The sequence below is a fragment of the Peromyscus leucopus genome, chromosome 22 (assembly GCF_004664715.2).
Source record: "Peromyscus leucopus breed LL Stock chromosome 22, UCI_PerLeu_2.1, whole genome shotgun sequence".
In the NCBI taxonomy this organism is placed as follows: Eukaryota; Metazoa; Chordata; class Mammalia; order Rodentia; family Cricetidae; genus Peromyscus; species Peromyscus leucopus.
In genome coordinates, this window is record NC_051081.1 from 8,646,632 (window position 1) to 8,665,054 (window position 18,423).

Sequence of the window (18,423 nt, forward strand, 5' to 3'; positions counted from 1 at the left end):
CCATTTTCTCCATTGAAGGTCTCTATTCTTAGATGACCCTAGGTGGATCTAGTTGATAACTAACTAACCAACACTGGCTTAGCATTTAGAATGCCAAAATGCCACTGTGTTTAACCACTTTATGTGATTGTTATGTTGGTCTACTTCATTAGGACTTTTGCCTTCATGTTTACTCCTTTTGTGCCTCTCAATTATTTTATATGTGTGTATGTGTATGTATTCTTGTGTGTAGCTGGAGTTTTCTCTCCAGGTCCTGACAAGCCCCGGCAGTCCCTTAGCCCACTTATAAAATAAGCATACAGACGCTTATATTATTTAAACTGCTTGGCCATTAGCTCAGGCCTATCATTGTCTAGCTCTTACTCTTATATTTAGCCCATTTTTATTAATCTATAATTTGCCACATAGCTCGTGGCTTACTGGTACCTTACATCTTCTTTGTCCTGGCAGCAGCTCCATCAGTCTCTCCCTCTGCTTTCCTGTTCCCTCCATTCTCCTCTCTGTTAGTCCCACCTATACTTCCTGTCTGGCTACTGGACAATCAGTGTTTATTTATACAGAGCGATATCCACAGCACTTGTGTACACCACTTGTGACAGAAACATTTATGGAAGGCAGAAGGGAGCAAGAGATCCTTGAGATTAAATAACAGGAACTTATGAGCCCTCCACATGAATGCTGGTCATCAAACTTTGGTCTGTTGAAGGACCAAGAGTTGTTCTTAACCTCAAAGCCTGTGGTACAGCTCCTTCATAATTAAAGTCATCACCCTACACATGGCAGGGTCTTTACATGTGGTCCACATTATCCTTAAAACGGGTGGAATTCTTCTGTTGCTCCTGAGATGGAATAGTTGTAGCAACCCACAGAAGCAGTGTCCAATATTTCCCTTGACTACAGTAATGCTTTTCTCATTTTTTTTTTTTCAGAATTCGGGTGATTGAGAAAGACTGTGAATATGAATGTGATAGTAACTGTGATAAAAACCAGGAATCTATTCCAGAGAATATTGTCAATAAAGATATACCTCCTGGAGTAAGAGTTCATGAAAGCCCATTGCATGTAAGAAATGTCATTAGTTATTCATCCTCACATGGATATCTCAGAGACCAAACTAGAGGAATACTATCTCTATATAAGGAAGCTATGAGAAAGGCTTTTCCACATCAGAAACAGTGGAAAGATATCAGTCATTTTGAATCACTTCAGGTACTTGAAACTCCTAAACAGAAACCCTATAAAAACCAAAAATGTCATGAAACCTCTAGGAGTCTCCCTTTTGATCAGCCTCAGAAGAGAACTCACACTGGAGATAAACTCAAAGAGAGTGACTTAACAAGAGACACATATGGCCAAAATAATGAAGGAATCCATAAAGAAGTAAAACCTTTTGTATGTAAACTCTGTGAAGAATCCTTCATTGATTCCAATGATCTTATCAACCATGAAAAAAGTCATATTGGAGAGAAAAGGTACATTTGTAGGCAACATGGCAAAACATTTAATTATGCAAAATGTTTTGAAAACCATGAAGTAATTCACAAAGGAGAGAAGCCTTATGCTGATAAACATTTTGGAAAAGCCTTCACACAGTTCAGTTATCATAATAGTCATGAAAGCAGTCACATTAGACAGAAGCCTTATGCATGCAAGCATTGTGGGAAAGCATTCACCAGTTCCACTTACCGAAACATCCATGAAAGAATTCATACTGGAGAAAAGCCTTATGTGTGTAAGTATTGTGGAAAAGCCTTCACCAGTTCTGCTCATCGTAATATTCATGAAAGAATTCACAGTGGAGAAAAACCTTATCCATGTAGACATTGCGAAAAAGCCTTCAGTGACTTAAGTCGTCGTAACAGACATGAACGGAGTCACACTGGAGAGAATCCTTATGCATGTAGGCATTGTGAAAAAGCCTTCAGCGACTCCAGTCGTCGGAACAGACATGAAAGGATTCACACTGGAGAGAAGCCCTATACATGTAAGCATTGTGGAAAAACTTTTACCAATTTCACTTCATGTAAAGTTCATGAAAGAATTCACACTGGAGAGAAGCCTTATGCCTGTAAGCATTGTGGAAAAGCATTTACCTGCTTCAGTCAGATGAATGTTCATGAAAGGGTTCACAGTGAAGAGAAGCCTTATGCATGTCAACATTGTGGAAAAACCTTCAAAACTACTGCTTGTCGAAACTTGCATGAAAAAATTCACACTGGAGAGAAAGACTTTGTCTGTAAAACATGTGGGAAACTGTTTATTCAGTCTAGTGATCTTAAGAAGCATGAAAGAGTTCACTCAAAAGACAAACCTTATACATGTAAGCATTGTAGAAAAGCTTTCAGTGACTCCAGTAGTTGTTGCAGACATGAAAGGCGTCACACTGGAGAGAAACCTTAGATATGTAAGCCTTGTTGAAAAACCAATTTCTGTTTGTATAAGGCTCTTGAAATAGTCCACACTGAAGCGAAACCTTATGCATATAAGCATTGTGGAAAAGCATTTACCCACTCCAGTCATCTGAACATTCATGAAATGATTCACACTGGACAGAAGCCAAATGCATGTAAACATTGTGGAAAAACCTTCAATACTTCTACTTGGTGTAACTTGCATGAAAAAAAATCACTCTGGAGTCAAACCCTTTGTGTGTAAAACGTGGGAAACTTCATTCAGTCCAGTGATTTTAACAAGCATGAAATAGTTAACTCAAAAGACAAGCCTTAGGCATGTAAGGGTGTGGAAAAGGCTTCAGTTGCTCTGGTGATCTTAACAGACATGAAATGTTGTTCATGTCTGTTAAGCTTCACACTAGTTGGTAGCCTAATGCTGGTAACCTTCACTATTTCTGGTTGGCACAAAAGTAATAAAAACATTCACACTGGAGAGAAATCCTTTGTTTGTAAACATTTGAAAAACTATTTCTTTGTTCTTGTCATTTTATCCAGCATAAAAGATCTCACACTGTTGAGGAACCTTATCATCCTCAGCAGTGTGGGAAAGCCTTCACCCCTTACAGTTCCTGTAACCCCTCATGCAAGAATTTACATCTGAAAGAGGCCTAGTGCGGGTGTGCATTTAAATATTGTGCAAAAACCTTCATCAGTTGCCAAGATGTTCTTGAGAATTCACCCTGAAGATGGGCCTTATGTGCATAACCATGTGGAAAATCCTTTAGAAGCTCAAATACTCATTTTTCCCCCCACTGGTGTAAGTCATTATGTTTGGAGTAAATGTCCAAAAATATGTAAAGTTTTTAGAAACCTTGTCTTTTTAAATAATCTGTTCCTGAATTTCTGTGTTTCAAATCCATGTTTAAACCAAAATGTTCTCACAGCGATAACTGCAGTGTGTAGAACTCTTACTTACTACTATTAACTGTGTGACAGTGCACTCGTCAAATTCTTGTGAGGTATGAAAAAAAGAATGTGGTTGAACCATGAGATGTAATAGTTGGTAATGGTTCTCGCCAGAAAATGTGATTATCTCAGTTACCTTCGTGAATCTTACCTGGTGGAAATGGAGACCCACTTCCCAAAAGTTGTCTCCTGAGAATCACATGTACACATCCTAATGAACAGAGAGTAAGAGATGGAAATGAGTAAAGAAATAATGACATTTTCATAAGAGCAGAGACATAACTAACAAACACAATATTTTAATGAGAAAAGAAACAGATTGTGAGACTTGCAAAAGTGTAATTTTAATGCCCAATATTTTACTATATATAGTTTGAAAACCACTTGCAGTATGAGCAATAATACCTTTTTTTGGTGGTGTTTTTGTTTTTTTGTTTTTTTTTTTTTTCTTTAGCTGGCTAAGGCAGCAGCAGCTTTGAAAACAGCTGTAGTGGTTATATACTTGAGAATGGCCCAGTAGGCTAATAAGTGCTCCCATTGGTGGGCCTGTTTGAGGACAATAAGAAGGTATGGCCTGTTGATGAATATCTGTCATCTAGACAGCTTTTGAGATTTCCAAAGACATTGGTACTCCTTGTGTTGTCTCTCTGCCTCCTGGTTATGGATTATCATGTGAGCTCTCACTTGTTCCTACCACCATGCCTATGCTCCGCCATCACAGCCTCTAACCTTCTGCAATTATAAGCCCAATATGACAAATCATGTTAAAAGTTCCTTCACTATTTCTGATGTGTCACAGCTATAGAAAAGAAACTTAGACAACCACCTTGAGGCTTTAAGAAGAACCAATTCCAGTCAAAAAAATTTATTGCAAACTTGTGAAAAAGCTGGGTGTCATTTAAAATGAGATAAAAGTTGTGAAACTTTTTCATATACTTGAATCTTATATCAGAAATAAATACTTTCTGGAAGTTATTCCAGGAATTTCAGAAAAAAAAGTTTAAAAGAAGTACATTAAAATTTTGAACATTTTTATTATTGGCTCATTCCTATACAGGAGATTTACTTTGAATTGTTTTATTAGGAAGGCAAGGCATGGTTTCTGTGGTTACTCCAGGTTATCTTCTCACATCTGAAGATTTGGAGCTAGGAAGCACAAAGACAGAAGAGAAGAGAGATTTATCTTTCTGAGTCTGGGTTAGCACACTCATTTTCTATTTGATTCCATCTACCAAACAGTTTTTCGATTTAGGAATTCTTTGTGCCTGAATAGTAAAGGGAATACCTCGATGTGGCTGACATGAGGGGCCACATGTGAAAACTTTGGAGGAAGAGATTTCTAATTAGGGATGAATTGAAGACAGTCAATACAGGAGAGAAATGAGGGACAAATACCATTGTTTTTTGGTAATGGTTAAGAAGTAGTTATTTTGTAAACACCCAAAATTTTATACCATACATAGTGTGAATAGTAAATATATCTATTATAGAAAAAATAATGATATATAATATATAATAAAGGTGTGAATACAAGATTATGTACACTCATGGATAAACACAGATACATATTAAATGAGATTATGTCACTTGGCTTGACAGTCCCTACCCCCAAGAATCCCAGTCAAAAAAATTTATTGCAAACTGTGAAAAAGCTGGGTGTCATTTAAAATGAGATAAAAGTTGTGAAACTTTTTCATATACTTGAATCTTATATCAGAAATAAATACTTTCTGGAAGTTATTCCAGGAATTTCAGGGGAAAAAAAGTTTAAAAGAAGTACATTAAAATTTTGAACATTTTTATTATTGGCTCATTCCTATACAGGAGATTTACTTTGAATTGTTTTATTAGGAAGGCAAGGCATGGTTTCTGGGGTTACTCCAGGTTATCTTCTCACATCTGAAGATTTGGAGATAATAATAATAATAATTTTATTATTACATTAATAAAAACAATAGTACTAGGCATGAGGAATCTCCATTTGTGTATTTCATGATAGTCTATGTAATTCCTCAAGTAATTTAACATATGACTCTTTCCTTTGGTCATATCTGAGAGGTTGAAGGTAAGTCGTATTTGCCAAACCATCCCACAATTTGGATGTAGGACTGGGAAGGGTTAATCTGGATCTAACACCAAAACCACTTTCATTAGTCTGTCATAGTAATAGATACAGTGCAATTTGGCAAGTGGGAGAAGTAGCCAATAGGCCTCCCAGCTGTGACTTCTGTTGTGATTTAGATGAGAATCCCCCCACCCCCCATAGATTCCTATATTTTAATGCTTGGTTACCAGTTGGTGGCATTGTTGGGAAGGATTAGAAGATGTGGCCTAGTTGCAGAGGGTTAGTTACTGGGGTTGCTTTAAGATTTCAGTGCTGACACTGTTCCAAGTTAGCTCTTTCTCTCTGCCTCCAACTTCTACATCATGATGTAAGCTCTTAGCTAGTGTCCATTACTATGCTTGCCTGCCTGCTGCCACATTACCTGTAATAATAATCCAGGGCTGTAACTTTTGGAAACATGAGTGCCAAGAAGTGTTTCCTTTCATAAGTTTTGGTCATGAGGTCTCTTTGCAACAATAGGAAAGTTACTAAGAACCATATGAAGCCAAACAGTGATCAGCCTGGCAAGGTATCAGTAATGGTGCGATAGTAGCATCCATGTCTTGTTGGTAACCAGCTACTGTATATTTAGATTTAAGGCTTGCCCAACAGGAGGGGAATCATGCCTGTTACTAGTGGTGATACCAATGAATCAGGATAGTGAGATCATGAATTTTAGAGAACCTACTTCTGCCACTTTCCAGGACTCCGCATAATTCCTGAGTCTTAAAACTTATCTTTATACTCACAGAAGTATAGCCCATACCTTTCTGTAAATAATCTCTCTAGAGCCAACAGACAATTCCAGCCTTGCTTTATTCTCCTCTTGCATTTTGAGGAAAGGGGGTGGTAGATTTGGATACTTTCTATTTTTATAGTGATATAATCACTGAATAAAAGTTGTATCTGCTTCTTGTCAGTCTTAGTTCCTTTCCAGTTATTCCTCACCTCATATTTTCTCTAAATTTGTTGACGTTATGTTAAAGTTTTTAATTTTGTTTATTGAAGGAATAGATTAAATGAATGTAATACCAAGGCCCAAGACAAGGAAAGCATGTACATTGATCCCCCTGTTGTGATACTGATGACTGGCAGTTCCATTCTCTGACATACACTGACCAAAATGTAGTCATGTGACTTAAGGAAAACTGTAAACATGATAGAAGTAAGGTCTGAAGGATGTCCTTTAGGGGTTGCATGAGCTATGACATCTCTTGATACCAACTTTAAAATCAGCATCAAATAGCAATTGCTTAGTGATCTAAGTGTTTAAAAGAATTATCCATCACAACTAAATATTAATCTTTATGATTATATTAGACTTTTAGATTATTTTTCAACCATTTAATGATGATGTCTCCGCATGGGAATACTAGACCTCCAGAGTAGGTTCTTTTATTTTACAGACATTTCACATTGTAGCTGAAAGTTTTCCTGTGCTCACCTGGCTCCAAGATCCCATAGCCACTTATAAAAGTCCTGTGTCCCGCCTGGTCCTGCAACCGCTCAGACCCAAGTAAACACATAGAGACTTATATTATTTACAAATGATATGGCCTAATGGCTCAGGCTTCTCACTAGCTAGTTCTTATATCTTAAATTAACCCATTTCTATAAATCTATACTTTGCCACGTGGCTCTTGGCTTACTGGTATCTTTACATCTTTTGTTTCTCATGGCAGTGGCTGGCAGCATCTCCTCTGCTCTGTCTTTCTCCTCCTCTCTATCTGTTTGGATTTTCTGCCTGCCTCTAAGCTGCCTTGCCATAGGCAAAATGGCTTTATTTATCAACCAATCAGAGCAACAGTTTTTTCCACAGCAAACAGAAAGATATTACCTCATCATCACATAACATAACCATGGGATTCTAAAGGAAACAGTTTACCTTTTTTTCCAAATATTGTGGCTCCATAATCACATTTTCCCCAATAATTCCAGATTCAATAAAATATTAATGACCTATCTGCTAAAACAAGTTACATTTTGTCTTAGAAAAAGAATTCAAGTTTAAGCCCTGACAGTTAAGGGCTCTTGTGAATCCCTACTTTCTGACTGGGAAACTTATGCCTGGATGACTAAAGCTGGATTTCAGTGGAAACCATGCTATCCCAGTCCTCAGTAAGCCTTTAGGCCTTGGTTTTAGTCAAATTAACTAGAATCAACCAATGTAATAGCTCTATTGCATTGTAGTCCATTTGTAATACTTAAACTGCCTCAGCTACTACTATGTTTACCAGGTCTCAAATAAGCAGGAGATACTAGTTTCCAACCTTTGCAGCTTTTGACACCTGTCAGTATGATATTTAGGGTGGTATTGTTTTATAGTATCTTAAAATGTTATTTCTATAAAATGAATATTACTTTGATCATGAAAAGTAGTTTTCATTCAGGTATGAGTTAACACTTACAGAAATTTCAACCATTTATGTTGAGAATTTTTTAATTTTACTTTAATTATGGTGATCCTTATGAGTAACCAAAATAATAAGTCAAAAATTTGTTTTATTTCACTTGGCATTAATCTGGATAATATACATAGTAAGTCCTTGTTGGATGAATTTCTATAAATTACTTTCCAGAAGTATTTTTCTAAAATTTTTTAATTTTATTTTTCATGCCTGTGGCTATTTGGCCTGCATGTTTTTTTGTACCTCATGTGCATGCCTTGTCCCCATGGAAGCCAACTTGGCTCTTTTTCTGTGAAATTTCATTTTTCTTTGTTAAGTTGACAGGATATAAAATACCAAACAAAAGTCACATTCAAATCTAAGAATGCTTATTCTATACAAATAAAATTGTCTATGCTGGTAAGTATTAAAAGAACAATAGTACCTCATTTCTAAGATAAATTTTAACTTATAACATTAAGAAGTAAAACTGATGAACTGTCTACATGTGCTCTCCTCTTTAATAATTTGTTTTCCCAAGTTTGATTTTGTCCAATTTAATGTAAAGAAAAAGTTAATTTAAATATCAAAATGGTGATGTCTGTTCAGCCTCCTTAAAGTCTTATCAATAATTAGTTTAGGCTCTCTGTCATTGACATCCAAGTTTCTTAGATTACAGTCATATCTTTAAAAGGATAGACTTTAGATTAAGGATAGCTAATGCTAGTAAAATATGATCAAAGATCTAACCTACAGTGTAATCTAAAAATGAAAATTAATAAGTCTCTGCCTTTAAAATGATCTTCATGATACCTATGCATGTGTGAATTTTTTGCATGTTCTTTTTTATATTGTTTCCATAGTATAATTTGGCTTATAATTAAGAGGTATTTTAATTAAAACTTCCAAGTTGGCCTAAATTTCTTTTATTTTTTTAGTGTAATTAGAGCCTTTTGTAAATAAAAGTAAATTAAACATGATCTAACATGACATTTGATTAATCATCACCTCAGCTCTGCATTTATAAGAAGTCTAAAATACCCTTGTTTCTCTCAGGACAGAATACCTTCTATACCAGGGTTCAATTTAATTATTATGAACAATATCCTCATCTTGGAAAGAGTTCATTAGGCTTTACCATTCCTAAAATGTAAAGACCGAGAAAATAAATTAGCCCTGTGATTTCAGTTTCCTAAGTAATTAATATGGTTAAAATATATCCCCAAGTACTCTGTTTCTTCAGAGTATTTGTTTATGTTTTCAATTAAATGTCAGAATGCTAATTAACAAATAGAACCTTATGTCAAGTTTATTTAAAAGTCTTTCCTTATCAAGCTTGAGCCAAGTATTATATATCAGACAAATAACATTTTACTTTAAAAAAAAACCCTTAGATATATGTATTTTATTTTATATGTAAGAATGTTTTGCCTACATGCATGTATGCTCACTATGCTTCATTCCTGTGTAAGTCAGAAAAGGGGACCAGATTCCTTGGAACTGAAGTTGTGGTTGATTGTGAGTCTCCAAGTCATTGCTGGAAATTGAACCTTTGTCTTCTGTAAGAACAGGAAGTTCTCCTAACCCTGCACCATCACTGTAGCAGCAGCAACTCAACTCTCAAACAGAGTTTTTAAAATATTTGATCAACCATCCTTCTGGGTGTTTGATACCCATACTTGGAAACCTATATCAGTGTGGACAAGGACCAGAAGAATAATGTTTTGGACCCTATCTCTAGTTCTTATAAGTCCTGTGGGATGTCAGGACACCTTGACTTTTCCTCCAACTCTGATAAATCTCCTGACTCTGGTTCAGAGAGGTTGTGAGAAGGAAGAATCAGATATTGGATCTAAGTCATGTATACTCTGGGCAATGGAGAGAGAGTCAACATGGGGAGAAAATGCCATCAATGTTCCCAAGAGAAGTACTATGATCCACAAGGACCCTGACTCATCTCAGAAGGCAAAACCCCTGTTAAAGGTTAAAGTAGATGGTGACTCCTCTCAACCAAAACCTCAAGGACTGGAGTCTAATTTGGCCTTAACATCACCTGCTATAATGACAACACTATTTTTATAAAAGTAAGAATAGTAAGTCAAAACAATGATAATGATGGCGATAGTTAATTTTTTGCCATCCACATCAGGAAAGTATAACCAAAGATGAAAATGCTATCTATTAGACAAAGCTATCCTGGACTTCCAGAGGGACAAATGATAACTGAGGCTTTGACCATTCCTTCCTACCAATTGAGTCCTGGGTAAGATGTATTAACATTCTGTAGAGGACAATCTTAGCCATCCCAAGTATAATGCCAAAATATGCTCTATACTGATCCCTTTAGATGGGTTTACCTAAATCTATCATAAGTCACATCATTTTCATGCTCTGATTTTCTTATTTTTCTTCCAATGCTGTCGGTACTCAATGGTTAAAGTTCCAAACTCTCTTTTAATCTCTTCCAGGTCTCTCCAGGTTTTTCTTTGTTTCTCACCACATTTTTAATATGTAGTCTCCAGCTATTTTTTGTTTTGTTTTGTTTTCATGATCCAACAGATCATCACCCACTCCTGTCACTGACATCTGAAAACAATTAGAAAGCCATGTCTCACCAACAAACATGTGCCATGACTTTTTTGGTGTCCCTTGCCATTTCAGAGATCACAGATTGTCATATTTCTGCTACTATTAAATAAACTTTAGCATCTCTGAAAAGGTTTGAGACATTGAGACATTAATGTAGATTCTTCTTGATCTTGAGACAAAGCATTCTGTATAATTATTGAAATCTTAAGATCTAAAGGAGTAAAATACTCAGATTAACAGTATTCTGCAACTTTATCCTCATGGGAAATAATATAAAGAGAGACCATGAAAGCAGAGTTAAAATTCATGTCAATATTTTCTTAAATTGAGATATGGAGAGGATGGGCAGGAGGTGGGGGGGGGGAGGTCTTCTGGAAACATTTCAGCTGATCAAGGCAGGGCAGACAAATATTCTGTGTAGCCAGGTCCTCCCACGCAGTCTAACTGGAGGTCAAAGCCCTCTGTCCCTTGGCCTTTTTTTGCTACCAGTATGCCAAGAGAGGCACTGAAACACAATTCCAAGAAATGGCTGGTGGTGATCCACTTCCTTAATGATGGCCTAGCTGAGCTGCCCCAGACCTTAGGTTATTTTGTATTGTTTTCCTGCTTGATTTTTCTGTTTTGTTTTTACCTCATAGTGGAAATAACAAAATATAGATTGTTCATGGTCCCTTCATGAGAAAAATTCTAAAAAAAAAGCCCAACCTCTAATACAGTAACAATTACAATTAGAACATTAAGCAGTTAGGTCAATGTAGTAAAATTTCCTGAGGTTTTAGTCATTCAGGATATGGATGAATTTTTTTCATGTATAATAAATATGTAAATGAATGCTTGACTTTCATAGTAAATGACCTAAAAGAGCACAATATAATTTTGAGTTAGGTCAATTGGATATGCTCTTCTTTGCTTATCAAAACTAAGGATATTTGTCTCTGCTCTTTAAATTACTTTCTGGAGACTCCATTTAAATTATACAAAAACATGTATCACCTGAAGCTAAGGGGATCACTAGCTTATTAAATGATGTTGCTACTAAAGTGATAGCTCATAAAACTTAATCCCTCAGTGCTAAAGAGCCTGTATGACTAATTGAAATTCAGGCTGATTATTTCTCCACACAATAGTTAATTGGCAGCTTACATTGATATTCTACTCTATCACATAAAGGATAGAGATATCTCTTGGGTGTATATAAAGTCTTTATCTCAGGATTTACAAATTCAAAATAACAAAAATTTACCTTAAACTTGTAACAAAAGGCTGGTAGTTAAATCTATGCAATGGTGATTTTAGTTTGCTACAATATACTACATATATGAGTCCATGTTTGTTTAAATAATATGGGTCTCCTAAAGCATACTATGTATGCATAACTTAAATTCAACTCTTGTTTAGGAAAATAGATGTTTTTGAATAGCAACCACAAGGCTTGCCTCTGTCTTGGCGGATGACCTCCTCAGGATGGAAAAGACCATGTGGCTAACAGCCATCTTTAGTATATGCTATGTAACTTCACCATCATCTTAAGAAGACCAGCTGGAGTAAAGCAACTGAGTCAGCACCTACATTACTTCTTAGTTGTGCTGAGCCCTCTGCTTATTTTATCTTCTTTTTAGATGAAGGAGGCAACAGCAGGTCTGCAACATATTTTGCATTAAAATGAATTTTTATTGGATAAATTCCTAAGGATATAAAGGCATACTCAGGCTAACAAAAACTAGCTTAAATATGTACATCTAACTACTGTGTCTTTGCTAACTATATACCTACCCACTTACGTCTTCACTAAGTATTCTAGATAATTTTAAATAAAAAAACCAGCATGTCTCATAAATAAGGTGTATTTAATAAACAAGATCTGAATTCCTAAGGTCTATTCAGGCTAGAAAAACTGATTCCAAAACGTATGTCTAACTTCTGTATTTGTGGCTCTATTTATGATTTAAAGTTTTATTGTGGTGATAATTGATCTTCAATACAAAATTGAAGGCTCAAATTTAATGAATATAAAACATCAAAATCCTCTTATAAAAGCTACTAGCTCATAAAATGTAGAAGACAATTAAATACAAGTTAATATATCTTATAAATGATCAAATTATTTAATGTGCTCAGAACTATATTTCGAGTCATGCTCTATATAAGTATAAATGTAACTGATAAACAGTATCTTTGTTTAGCCATCTGCATATGTCTTCAAGGTTAAGCCTAAAGCAAGTGACTAAAACCAAATAATGTTTGTTTATAATCAGACACACTTAATAGATTATCCTCAAAATCCTCCAAGATATACTAAATATAGCATTTAAGATGACTCTTGATTAATAAAAAAAATTATCTGGAATTATAATTCCAGCTCTAATTTATCTTTCTCAGATCTCTGATGATATTGATGACTAACTGGAACTTCATCAGTTTAACAGCAGCATTAGCAAAATAAATAACTATCTTGTCTTTCATTACTAAAACTTCATTTTTAAAATTTATATTTTTATATAGCATAACAGTTGTTAAAATAACAATGTAAATAGATGTGATCAATTTTTAAAAATTAAGTAGAAATAAATTGAAATTTAAAAATTAAAAAAAACTTTGGTTAATATGATAGCTAAAAAATGCAAGCATAATTATGTGTTTCTAAAATTACTCTGGTCAAACTAAAAGTACATTTAATAAAAATTAAATTATTTAAAAGTTTTCACTTAAAATTATTTTTAATACAGCATGAAAATCCATTACATCATACTGTATACAAAATGTAATAAAAATTAAAGCCTAACAACTTCCTCCACAAAATTGTCATGCTTTGATATTGTTTATAATTAATTTTTGTTTGATATTGTTAGCTTCATGGTAATTACATATATGTGAATAAACATTTTCTGTGTAACATTTTGTAGATTTTCAATAAATATTTATGGTTTGTATGTGTGTGCCTGCCCACACATTCATGCAAGTGCCAGAGGTCAGAAGAGGCTGTAGTGCCATCATTACCAGGATGTCCCCCCATAAGACAGCAGTGCCTTGGGTCAATAATGGGCATGGAGATAAACCATTCCAGAGACAGTTTCATGGAACATCATCTGCTCTATTGTACATAAACAACTGCATATATAGTGGAAGCCTATGGACTTTGGTTAGCACATTACCTCTGATTGGACAGTGAGCACTCATACCACCAGTCTCTATACAGGAGAAGCACATTAAAGGAGACATGAAGAGTGTCTCCTGTGTAGCCTCGCTATGATCTACTCATGATATTTTAGAATTCAGTGTTCTGACTTCTGAGAATAGCCAAGAACATGTACCATGCTTCTTAATTAGAATGACAGTATGCCAGGTGGGCTGGATGGGACATAACCTATATTTTCTCCTACAGTGTATGATGCCCAAGAACTAGAAGCAGTTGTGAACTGCCTGAGAATGATATTAAGATACAAACTCCAGTATGCTGAAAAGAGCAGTAAGTGCTTTTAATTTTTGCATCATTTCTACCCCTACATTTATATAAATTCTGTTTGTACTCACAGGATTTATCAAATAAACGTTTGCAGTGTTTTATTTTTCAAATTTTACTGACCCTTTAATCTTTAAACTGTTTCATATATTTAATAAATTTAATATTTCAAATTTTGAGTTTCCCATTTCAGTCCAATCAGACCAAATTAGAAAAGCCCCAGTTTAATGGGTAAAGCATTTCTGGGTGATTCTTCAGCCCCCCAGAGAAGAGATCAGAGAAAATTTTCAACTACACCCATGTTCATTGCTGTTCTAGTCCCAATAGCTACCAAAAGAATCAGGCTGGAGGTCCATCAGCTGATGTGTACATAATGGACTTAACAGATATCTACAGAACATTTCACATGAACACAAAAGACTATATGTTCTTCTCAGCACTGCATTGAATCTTCTACAAAATTAATCACATACTTGGCCACAAGGCAAGTCTTAGCAGATTAAAAAAAAATTGAAATAATATCTTGTATCTTATCAGATCACCATGGATAAAAGCTGGATTTCAACAACAATGAACACAAACAGAATCCTTAACAAACTCATGGAAAATGAACAACTCTACTGAGTAACCACTGAAGGAAGGGAGGAAAGAAAGAAAGAAGGAAGGAAGGAAGGAAGGAAGGAAGGAAGGAAGTTAAAGACTTCCTAAAATTCAACAACAATGAAGATATCCAATACCTTTGAGGCTGTGTGCAAAAGTGAATACTTACATTTGGTGTGAGTATAAAGCGCTACAGTTACAAAGAAAATCTGTGTGAGCTTGCCCCAGTTTAAAAAAAAAAAAATGGAAATGCCATCTCACCAAGATGTAACTCTCTAGGCTTATGCTGAAAACACTCCAAACACTAAAACAGATACAGGCACACATATGGTCATTGCTGCTCTAGTCCCAATAGCTAGAAAAAGAATCAGCCTGGATCCCAATCAGCTGACGTCCACATGATGGAGATGCAGCACATAGATGTAACCAACTGTCTTATTAAATAAGAAACACAGAACCAATGTAAAAGAGAAAGCCCAGAGCTCAGAGCTCAGTGCTAAAATCTCACCCTTCCTCCTGCGGTGGTCCTAGCTTCCCGAAAGAGAGCTATTTCCTGTGTGTCTGTCTTTAAATAGTCTTTTTATTCTGCCTTCTCATTGGTTGTAAACCCAAACTCATGACTGCCTCGTCACTGTCTGTATGTACAGCCCCCCAAGTCTTAAAGGCATATGTCTCCAATACTGGCTGTATCCCTGAACACACAGAGATCTACCTAGCTCTTCTGCCAAGTGCTGGGATTAAAGGCATGTGCCACCACCGCCACACTCTTGCTATGGCTCTAATAGCTCTGACCCCCGGGAAACTTTATTTATTAACATACAATCAAAATCACATTTCAGTATAATTAGAATACTATCACATTTCCCCCTTTCTATTTTAATAAAAAGAAAAAAGCAAAAGGTTATAACTAACATAAGAAAAACTATATATAAAAGTACAATAACTATATACAATATATACAAGTAATAAATACCTAAACAATGTCTAGTCCATTTGTATTTGACAAATCAGAGAAAATAATTCCATTATCTATCCTATTTTGGTAAGTCCAAAATGTATCTAATTCACTTTCTATCCTAATTAATCTTCAACTATAACTAACTAACCTTCAACTATAACTAATCTTCAACTCCCTCAGAGATGCAAGAAGGAAATAATATTAGCTAACAAAAATAAAAACAGGAAGTGCATGCAAGCAACTTCCAAAAAATGTGTGAGTTGACAGAAACAGCCAGGTGCCTGGACAGTCACCTGAGGTTTCTCCGCAGTGTTGGGGCATCATCTTCAGCCTACAGGCTTAGCGTATCTGACAGACTCATTTGTGAAGTAGAATGTACATAAGGTCAACAGTTCCTATTGGGTGAGCAGTCCATGTACCAGAAACACCCGAATTCCACTAGCGTCATGTCATGATTCAGGATTTTAAATTCTGGAAATTGTTGACGGTTTTTGAATTCAGCTGTCCATTCTTCTTGGCTGTGTATATATGGCTTCAACTCAGCATCCCCTTCTTCTCCACATCCCTCTATTAAATGCCAGTCTACTATTGAGAGGCATGAGCTTTCAGCTGCTGTTCCACTGCACAACAGAAGCCATCGGCCCTCTTCCTGTTAAGCTGCCTTCAAAGAAAAGGGCGCTGTACCTTTTCCGGATTTCAAAGGCCACTTCAGGGATGGTGCCATATTGTCCTGGCCTCAGAAGATGCCTTTTGGTAAAGCCATAACCACACTTGTTTTGGCAAGAATCAGTAATCCTTTGTTTCATGTTCTGTCTGTCCATTTTGTCCTGTTGATTCGAGGATACTTTGTTGTCCAGTGGCTAACTTTTGCCACAATGAAAGTTGACTCTATATGCAGTTTCTTCAATGCCTATATTTTCTCTGAAGTAGATTTATGTTTAAAATGTTTTACATTGGTATAAATTTTAGTTTATTGATATAAACTTAAAAGTTAATTTTGTTATCCTGTATTTATATGTTTCTATTCTTGTTTGAGGTATTATGTTTATGTAACTCATTTAAAATTGTAATGGATAATTAAGAAATAGATTAATAATTAGTCATCTATGATAATCATATTTATAGCCATGTTAGATAAGTCTTCTAGGTATACATAGATATATTTCAGATAGATAGGTAGTCTTCAAACACTTCAAAGACCTACAGAATATGGCATTTAAAATGTTTTAAAAATTTAGATGTTCTGGACAGTGAGACATGTCTGTTCCTGGTAGCACTGGATTACTTCGGAGAGGAGGATGGGCATCAAAGACACTCCATATGGAGTTTATCTTCACCTTGACAAAGATAGCCATTTGGGCAAGAAACTGTTCTTGCCTGGACTGCTTGATCGACTGGACATGCAAGACCCATGAAAGGATGACCACTAAGCTTTGCTTAACAAGATGGTCCTTCAGGTTCCTGCTTCGCAGAGAAAACTGCCAGGTATTCTACAGGACACTGAAAAAAATGACGGAGAGACTCTAGCCCTGTGAACTAAAGCAGATGCTTCAACTTTAGAAAGGAACATTAGGTGACTGTCCAGGCTGTCAGCTGTCTCTGTCTATCCTGCAAGACTCCTGAAAGTTACATACATCCTTCTCTCATTTCTCAGGTAATATTATATCCTTCTGAGGTCTTTGATGTGGTTAAAGACTAGATAGTTGTAATTTCCTCAGTTATGATAAAAGATAAGTTATATATAAAACCTTAAACTCACAAATATAAGTTAGATAGGACATCTTTAATATTGTAATTGTAATTCTTGCTCCATAATTGTTTTGTTATATGTAATTTTACCATGTTAAAGTTAAAAACCTTCCTTTTTAAAAAAAGAAGAAAAGAGGAAGTGCTGTGGATATCACTCTATATAAATAAAACACTGATGGCCAGTGACCAGGCAGGAAGTATAGGCAGGACAAGGAGAGAGGAGAATTGGGGAAACAGGAAGGAGGGAGAGACACTGCAGCCACCGCCAGGACAAGCAGCATGTAAGATGCCGGTAAGCCACAAGCGACGTGGCAAGGTATAGATTTATAGAAATGGGTTAATTTAAGATATAAGAACAGTTAGCAAGAAGCCTGCCACAGCCATACAGTTTATAAGTAATATAAGCGTCTGAGTGATTATTTTATACATGGATTGTGGGACTGCGGGGCTTGGTGGAACCTGGAGAGAAGCCCTCCAGCGACATGGTAGCTCATCTTTGGTGGTCTTTCTGGGGGTCACGATCTGGGTACAACAAGACATTCTATGATGAAACCAAATTTCAGCAATATCAATCTAAAAATCCTACTATAGAAAGTTGCTCAAATGAGAACTGTAAACTGAGAATTTTAACTACATCAAAATAAACACAAAGAACACAAAAAGTCCAAAGTAGCAAAATAAAGAAGGGGAAACACACACCACCACCACCATAAAAACATCAGCAACAACAAAACATTAACAGGAATAAAGAAGCATTGCTCATTGATAACACTCAATATCAATGTTGTCAATTCCCCAATAAAAACATACAGACTAACAGAATGGATTAAAAAATGGGTCTACATGCTACTTCCAGGAAATAAATTTTAACACCAAGGATAGATGTGATGTAAAACTTAGGGTAAAAGGATGGAATAAATTATTCCAAGCAACTAGTCCCAAGAAACAAGGTGATACAGACATTTTGGTATTTGACAAAATAGACTTCAAATAATCCTGATGAGAAGAGACAATTCATCAGAGAAAAAAATTCTACCATGATGACATTTCAGTTCTTAACATCTATGACCCAAACATGAGGTCTTCCAAGTTCATGCAAGAAACACTACTACAACTTAAATCACATATTGGCGCTATTGCAATGATACTGGGAGACTTCAGTACTCTACTCACTCCAATAGACAGATCATCCAGAGTAAAGCTGAATAGAGAAACGC

The 18,423-nt window shown here is 35.7% G+C and overlaps 1 protein-coding gene across 1 annotated transcript in view; it reads left to right on the top strand.

Annotated features, from left to right (window-relative positions):
- LOC114680839 (zinc finger protein 883-like) overlaps nucleotides 1–5,955 on the top strand; it is a 45,080-nt gene extending 39,125 nt beyond the window's left edge. Inside the window, exon 5 of the mRNA XM_028854002.2 lies at nucleotides 930–5,955. Coding sequence (XP_028709835.1) covers nucleotides 930–2,400 — 1,471 coding nt within the window. The 3' untranslated portion in view covers nucleotides 2,401–5,955. The remainder of the gene's footprint in view (nucleotides 1–929) is intronic.
- The last annotated feature ends 12,468 nt before the right edge of the window (nucleotides 5,956–18,423 follow it).